General features: G+C 38.7%; 1 protein-coding gene across 2 annotated transcripts; it reads left to right on the top strand.

Annotated features, from left to right (window-relative positions):
• The first annotated feature begins 1,094 nt into the window (after positions 1-1,094).
• On the top strand, positions 1,095-8,559 carry LOC142960070 (uncharacterized). 2 transcript variants are annotated; one of them, XM_076101671.1, is made up of 8 exons: positions 1,095-1,218; positions 3,491-3,793; positions 4,648-4,980; positions 5,172-5,327; positions 5,779-5,874; positions 6,374-6,411; positions 6,497-6,607; positions 7,187-8,559. In XM_076101671.1, exons 1-8 carry the CDS (start codon positions 1,179-1,181, stop codon positions 7,364-7,366), a joined length of 1,257 nt encoding a protein of 418 aa, XP_075957786.1. In that variant the 5' UTR covers positions 1,095-1,178; the 3' UTR covers positions 7,367-8,559. The 2 variants fall into 2 exon arrangements, with proteins under 2 accessions (XP_075957786.1, XP_075957793.1); XM_076101678.1 differs by having other exon boundaries at positions 1,114-1,218; positions 3,494-3,793.
• Positions 8,560-8,801: the final 242 nt, after the last annotated feature.

Here is an 8,801-nt window from a genome sequence, read left to right as displayed (position 1 = left end):
GCAACATCCGTTCTCTACTGTGAGATCTCTGCGCTTTAGTCTCCGTTCATCACACCCCTCACCTCCAAACAGTCATTCAGATACAGTGTGTGAAACACTCTATGATTCAGTGTGTGTAGTTTTTCCCAGACCTCCAACTTGCTGCAAATATGAAGTTTACAATAGATTTTGTGGTTTAACATCAAACCCAGATGATAAAAATGACAAAATTACCATTTACCAACTCGCGACCAGGAGACAGCCTCCTGTTCTGAAGAGTGAAGTCAGAGCTTCATGTGTTAAAGCTGCATTCTCTCTAGTGTCCACCAGGGGGCGACTCCTCTGGGTGTATAGAAGTCTATGAGAAAATGACTCTACTTCTCTCTTGATTTATTACCTCAGTAAACATTGTAAACATGAGTTTATGGTCTCAATCTCTAGTTTCAAGTCTTCTTCAACACAACATGATCCAATACTTGTAAAACCATGACCTCATCATCCACATTTTAAGATTAAATCTGAGCTAAGTGCTGTTTCTTATTCACGTTTAGTTCGTGAAAGTACTTCCTGATCAATGACGGCTACATACACAGAGAGGAATATTGTGCTTTTTACTCAACTCCATTTATTTGACACTTATAACAAGATTAGAACAAATGCAAACAAAACAGTTAAAAGAATCAATTTGTAAATGGTTTACAAATAAAGTTAATTAATCACACTGAGGTCGATTCTAAATATATATATATATATATATATATATATATATATATATATATATATATAGATATATTATCACATTTCACTTTCATCATCTTTTCGTGGATGTTTGCTACAGTTAAAAAAACAAATATTAATATAGTTATTATCAATTCATGAGCTCATAAAAAACATAACTTTTATTATTCAATAATGGACAAAGTGTGTGGATAAGATGTGTAATGTTGTAGTGTCGACATGCTGAAGACCATACTGGTGAATCACTATATGACGATGAGTTCCCTCGCAGTGAGTGGAGGAGAGTGTGAAGTCAGACATGAATATGTGGTGACCTCAGACCCTGCAGTAGGAACACTCACTGATGGAGAGGAGAGGAGAGGTGTGTCTGGAGGAGGGACTCCATCATTTAAAGAAGAAAGCACTTCCTGTTAGTCAGAGAAGAAGGAAGAGAGGCGAAGGTAAACCATCAGAGTCTCATCATGAAAGTCCGTCACACTCTGATCTGCTTCTTCTTCCTCTGTGAGTACATTCACTTTGTGTTTCTGTCTCTCTCTCTTCTTCATGTTGATCTGAAGTTCATACGAGGCTTCACTTGGTTCATCTCAGTCAGACTGCTGAAGCCTCACATCAGTTACAATACATCTTCAGGCTCTTTGTGGCCAGAAGAACAACTATTTACTCTACATATGAAGGTGTGAGTATTGTTATTGGGCAGTACTTTAGTACTGAGTACTTTATAAATAAACTGTACATCAGGAAGGACATGAAGGAGACAAACTCAGTAAACATCAGTTACTTTCTAAGTGAAAGTAATTGACAGCGGACCAAAACTTCAGAGACACAAGTTCAGTGCCAGCAGTCTCACTTCCTGTTATTTAAAGTTGCAGCAACATTTTCAGTTTAGTATCAAATATTAATAACAAAGAAAAGTGTTGAATCCTGACATTGAAGAAGCTGGAAGCAGCAGACGTCTGCAGCATCACTGACACGTGTCTTTGAATATTAAAATAGTTTGCTCTCTGAATGGTTGCAGCTCTACTTGTTGTCAAAGGTAACACAATGCCTCCTCGTCTCCTTGTGTTCTTACAGTAACACAAGTTGTGTGTTCTGTTGCTTCACCCTGACTGTTGGGGGAGTTTGTTCTAACTTCCCAAATGTCACAACACCCGCTGTATGTGGTGGAAGGTGGATCTGCCTCCTACAGACTGATAGAGACCTGTGACAACAACCAGCCCCAGTGAAGCAAACCGTTAGTGTGGAAACAACGAGTTCATGTTGAAAGTCCAGCAGCCGTTGTTGTTGTTTGTGGTCTGAACTCTTAAAAAGTGACCTGAAGCTCCACAATATCTTCTCATGTTGAGTCTGCTTCACCTGTTTTAATGCTGATTGAAGTGTTTCACAGCGCTCTGCTGTGTTGGTGCTCCGTTACTGTTTGCTGAGCTTTGATGAATGTTTGTGTCTTTGAGAGTGAAGAGCGATCTCTGTTCTAAATGAACGTCATGATGATATCTAGACCTCAGGAGGGTTACTGCTGCTTCATGCGAACTCTTCCTCTTTTTATGGCTCACTGTTGGATGAGAAGAGAGAAACAAAGAGTAAAAAACAAACAGCTGAAATGATCTGCAGGAGTCGGTTACTTTTAACAAGTTACATTTGATTGATTGAAACTCAGCAGAGAGAATAAAAGATGATCAGAATATTATTATAAATAGGTTTTCACATAACTGGAAGTTATCTCGTCACAATAAAGAAAGTTAGAGAAAAGAAAAGTAAACAATGAAGAATCTTGAATATAAAATAGATATTCACAATAAAGACATGTTGAACATATAGTTCTAAAAATGAAGGCTGTAGAGCAGGACTGAACATTACGTTTGTTAACCTTCAGCAAGTGTCTGAGGTGATTTACTGTCCTGATAGTCAAACTTGTCTGAAATGGAAATTATAGAACTTTTAATAAATAAGTGAAATGAACAAAGTGTGTTTGTTGAACAAAATCAACACTAAATGTTTCCTTGTACTTTGTCGTCGTCGTCGTGGTTATTTGCATAAAAAGACAAAATTCAAATGATTATGAAATGAATGATTGTATTTTTCTTCAGATATCTGCTTTGATTCTAAATGTTTAGAAGCATTATTACTTTACATGATGGACTAACAGCTTTAGAGCTTGTGTTTGGAGGATAATCAGCTCATAATTCATCTCTCATATCTGTTTATGTTGCTCTGAAAACATCTCCCTCAAACAACTGGATCTATTCAAGTTTATCACCAAAACTTCATTTTACAAGATTACATTTAAACACATAATTTACCTTTTGCCCAATACTCATGTTTACTGTTTGGAGCCTGAACGCACCATAATGTAACTGAATGGAACCTCGTTAGCTGTTAGCTAAACTAGACTAGAACACGTTGTTTTACTGAAAGTAGACCCGAATAAAGATCACTTTTATGTTTCACTCACCCAAACACAGAGTTCACTTCCCCGGGCAACTGTTGCTGTCGAGCCCTGTGTGCAGTGTTTAAAATGATGATGATGGATTGTTGGAGACATGGACTGAAGAGTGTGAATGTTCACAGAATAAGGAAGACAAGAGTATTTCATAAGGATTTGTATTAATGTAACAAGATGTCAAAGTCTCTGATTTTCAGTCACAGGCTGAACTGGTTGAACTGAGCAGCTCAGTGTGACTGTGGATCTCTGTTAACGTGAAGCAGAACATATCGTGATCAGACTGCAGCATCTTACAGGAAGAACACAGTGACTAATGATTGTTCATCTTTTCAGCAGCTCTGCAGGATGGAAACAACGGTTTCATCCTATATACAAGAACTGAAGGAGGAGATGTCACAGTTCAATGCTCTTCTTCTTCTTCTGGAAGCAGGAAGATCCTCTGTAAGGACCCATGTGAACAAGAAGACATTATCATTGAAACAACCGATCTCAGAGCTCATGAAGGCAGATTCAGCATTAAATGGAGCAGAAGAGATGTTTCTGTGACCATCACACAGCTGACCAAGTCTGACTCAGGACTGTACGGGTGTGGCATTAAATCTTCATACTGGCAGTTTGAAATCCTCGTTGTAGACGGTGAGTTTCTACTAAAAGTCATGAAAACATTCTTTCTTCTATCTCGACCATGAGCACTGATTGATAGTCACATAGTGACAGGTCTGCTGTCACTGATAACTGATGAAAGTGATCCACACTGTAACATATAGTTGTGACTTCACATCAGAGGCAGATATGAGGTTGTGGCTCAGAAGGTAGAGCGCTTGTGTTGAAGCGCTTTGAAGCTGATGCATCAAACACATTGTTGTGGATGAGTTCAACTTTATCTTCCAGACTTTTCCTTGTAGACGTCAGTGAGAAAGAAGAGTTTGTGCTTCTGAAGAGAATGTTTTCATTAATAGGTAGAAGACAATTTACTAGAATTCTTTCATGTGTTCACCTGCCAACACACAATATTTATAGCAATATATTTAAAAAAATGTTTTTATTTCATATGCAAAGAGGCTATTAACATGTTATAATGTCATCCTGAAGCAATACATTATATATACATACAAACATCATACATATGTAGTTGATATTGAGTCTTTTCATAATCTACACTTGGAAGATGAACTGTGATTATGATGCAACACATCTTCAATCGTTAACATGCACAACATGCTCAGTGTTTGGTCCTTATTTCTAAACTCTTTACACTTTAATTCTGGATAATATGTCCAAACAGAATATGATGTTTACATGAACAATATCAAATAAGAATATTGTCATATTCATAATAATAGTGGAATATGAGTGTGCACGTAAACGTAGTCAGTGTTGTGTTAAACTGTGAGAGTCACAGACTGGTTGAAGTGAGCAGCTCCCAGTGTACCTGTGGATCATCATCTTAACTACAGACAGTAACTAGTGATTGTTCATCTTGTCAACAGCTCTGCTGGATGGAGATTATTCTGAAGAGAAAACCTTCTATTCAAGATCTGGAGGAAACATCTTAGTTGAATGTTCCTTTACTACCTCTAGAACCAGGAAGTACTTCTGTAAGGGAGGATGTGAAGAGGAAGACATTCTTGTTGAAACAACAAGTCTCACAGCTCAGAGAGACAGATACAGCATCAGATATGTAAAAGGATCTCCATCAGGAGGATTTGTGTATGTGGGCATCACACAGCTGACCAGGTCTGACTCAGGACGGTACCGCTGTGGTCTGGACAGGACTTGGTCTCCAGATCCCTACCGTGGGTTTAACATCGTTGTCACAGATGGTGAGTTTCTACTTGAAGACGTTTGTTTGTGTCTCTGGAGGTCTGAAGACAGTTTTCACTGACAGCAGCTGATGTTTTAAAGTCAGTGTGAACGCTGATGAATGCTCATTTAAAAGAGTTCATCTGACACACAGGAGAATCTCATCTCTCATCAGGACTTCTTTGTATCAGCATGTGTTTGTTGTTCACAGCTCCGACCACTTCTGAACCAAACCAAGCTATGACATCATCAGTCCCATCAGCCTCCACAGCAACAACCACTCAGAGCTTGAGCTCCTCTTCAGGAAGCTCCAGAGCTTCACCAGCTTCCCCTGAAACCATCGAGCAGTCTGACACGACGACTAGAGGTACATCCACACACTGTATGTGACAGTATTTACTCTGTGTGTAGATGTGCATGTGTCTGTTTGCTTGTTAACATTGCAAGTAACTTAGCATTAGTTAGCATAACTGTTAGCAAGTCGTATCTGTAGAGAGTTTCACAGCATCATGTTTCAGGTGTTCTGTACTATGATTGTATTGAACACCTGCCGTTCACTCAGAAATGTTTATTCCCCATAAACATGTTATAATACTAGTGAAGTGTGTCCAACCAGACTCACACTGTACATGACACGGTCTTATGAAGTTTATGTGTTCATGTGTATGCACATGTTTACAAAGATTGTGTTTTTACAGTATACTTTATGTATATTTATCATATAGTATACTTTATGTATATATGAGTCCAGTACACAACATTAATGTCACAGTCCACCAGGAAGTGTCAGTGTAAGACAAAGTTGTTCTCTCAAACAGATGTGCTGCTGTCTGTGGGTCTGGCTCTGGTCTTCATGGTGATATTATCTCTGTCGGTGCTGCTGCTCTGCAGGAGGCGGACTTCTAAACCCAAAGGTGAGGCAACAGGAAGCTCAAAGTCACAGTCACACCTCTGAAACTTCCCTTTTCTCTTGAGAGACGAACTGCTTGTTCTCTCTTTCACTGTGAATTGTTTCTCCAGTAACGGGCACAACATTCAGTACTAACATCTGTTTATGAGTTCACACGGCAAACAGAAGCTTTTCACACCAGAAGCACATTTTCTGTCTTTCTGCTCGTCGCTCTCTTTAGACACAACTGACCAACATGAGAACGTCATTTAAAAACCACAATCACAAGCAGCAGTGACTATTTCTAATGGATGTAGTGGATGGATTATGAAATGTCATCACGTGGGAGGGGAGGGAGTCGGGGAGGTGAACCTCAGGGAGAGAGAGAGTGGGAGACATATTTAATTATATAATTAAATCATTTATACTGTTTACATTAGATGATCAGTGTCTTCTTGCCATTCCACCGAGCCAGATGTTTCATCAGTGTCCTTTCTCTAAACATACTGTTGTGTTTTTTTTAGAACCTCCTGTGGAAACACAGCACGCAGATGTAACAAAGGTGAGTCAGAGGAAATCTGAGAGCATCTTTAGTGTTTGTGAAGCGAGCTGATATTAATACAAACGTAACCCGTCCTCTCCTGTAGGCCAACCGAGTGTACGAGGACATCAGAGAGGACGGACAGAGCCGGTCTCCTGCTGTGGAAATGTCTTCATCTGACCACAGCCTCATCACTGCAGTCAACTTACAAAACACAGTAAGTAGAAAACATGTGATTCTGTCTTTGGGCTCAGAAAGAAAGAAGCTTCCAAGAAAACTTTCACGAGCTTGTTCTTCAGTCACAGACCCAGCAGGCAATAGAAGTCCTACAGGTTTCTTTACATCTCTAGCTTACTTTCTCTCATATTAACTTTTGTTAAATGGCTGTTTGTTATATGAATTACATGAGTTACAATGTCTGCAGTTGACTCGAATATCTTCAAGTATAAATATGAGAAATAGCCGAACCGAAGGAAAGGGAAGATGGTGTTTCTGGGTTGTTAAAGATTTGTTTTTCATGAATGCACTTCGATGCAGCTCAGTTTGACAGTTGTTGGTGGTAAACGTGCCGAGAACTGTGGCAATGTGCCAACAAAGGCAGAAAAGACAGAAGGAAACGATGCAGGTTATAAAATAACTTTACAATTACAAGATCGAATGTTTTTTACAAGTTACACAACTGTGCTTGTTGGATATAAATCTCCACATGGCACCTCTTTCATAGTAACTTATCTGATTTTTTTTATTGAGCTGAAAAAACTCCAAACTTTACCTTCTCTCTGTTTTCTTTTTCCAGGCTGAAGACGACTCGAGCAGACTCACCTACTCTGAGGTGACGTTTTCCAGCCCGGCCGCCGGCTCGTCCAGCAGCGGCGTCCGTGGTGACGACAATGTCATCTACTCTGTTCCTCGAGTAGAAACGCTCCGTGATGAAGATGAGCTGTACTCTACTGTTAATGGAGAGCTGCGGGGATGATGTATTTTTGTAGTCCAACAGGAAGTTAGCATAGCACTGGTTCCCTCCAGTAGGATTCTAACATTATATTTTGAATTTTTGCAAAAGATAATCTCTGACAAAAAAACGTTTATGACTCAAATATTTTGTTCATCAAGATAATCTTCACCAATGAACTCCACTTTTATGATGTTTAAAGTGTAAAGTAAGAAGCTAAGGTTAGTCTGTAGAGGAACTCCACCGCGGTCACGTGACTTCACCAGACGAGGGAACCAGAGGTGTATAAATATTGACTCACTTCGTCCTGTAGGACTCTTTCCTGCAGCTCTCTATCAGCTCCACTGTGACGCTCAGTCAGCCACAGAAAGATGGTTTGTTTTCAGTAATTGTTAAATAATCTGAAACATTTTCACACATTTCACAAAACCATCAAATGTGCCGCCTCAACAATCTGCTTCAGTTTAGAGCTACTTTTTCTATTTCTGTCTCATTTTTCAGTTAATTTTACTATCAGTCATAATGTACGTTATCAAAGTAGTTTATTTTGTTTAAGACAAATAATGAATGTTTAAGTTTCTGTAAGTCGTTTTGTCACTGATACAGATATCAATGATAACGCAGCTGATCTATGTAACTCAGGTCTTTGTTTATAATATATATATATATACACATTAAATACAGGAACTTTTATTTCTGTGTGAGCTTTGAGCTATTTGTTGCTGCGTTAAACAGGTTGACACTTTTAATTCATTTCAATTTTGAAGATTTTTTTACCAAGTTGCCGGAGCAGGAGTTATATTTAAGTTAGTTTTATCATCACAGTAAGTTATTTTGGTAAGAAATTGTTTTGGTTTTGTTAAAACTGAGTAAATTAAGGTTCACTCTTTTTGTTTGACCATTTAACCAAATTATAAATGATGAAAGAAATAGAAATAAGTAGGAAGCTTTATTTCTCTGGTTCTTTCCCAAATCTGGTTTAAAAGATGCTCCGAGTGATGTAGAGTTCTGTAGATCATATACGTAGATATGTGGAGTTCTCATAGACGTGTATGATTCGTACTGTTAACCTGTTTGTGTTGTGGACAATGTTCATATTTGTGATTTGCACCTTATTGATGTCTTTAATCTTTAAATAGTATTTTATATTTGCACTTTTTCCTACTTTGCACTGCAACAGTTTCCCTCTGATGAATAAAGTTTTATCTTATAGAACATATTCTGGAGTCTTCTTTTAGAAGATTCATGTCACATGTGTGTTGTTGGTAAATATTTAACATATTTGAAAAAGGAGAGCAACGATAGACGAGATGTTTTCACTGAAGTTCATCACAGTGACACGACAACAACCAGTTGCAGGTGATGGAGAGAGGAGGAGAGTAGCGCTGTGGGTGGAGTCTGGAGGAGGGACTCCGTCATTTAGAGAAGTGAGAAGTTCCTGGTTTGAAGAAGAAAGTCA

Source organism: Anarhichas minor, unplaced genomic scaffold (assembly GCF_050575085.1).
Source record: "Anarhichas minor isolate MPS153535 unplaced genomic scaffold, ASM5057508v1 ptg000003l, whole genome shotgun sequence".
Taxonomy (NCBI): Eukaryota; Metazoa; Chordata; class Actinopteri; order Perciformes; family Anarhichadidae; genus Anarhichas; species Anarhichas minor.
This window is presented reverse-complemented; position numbering and strand designations above follow the sequence as displayed.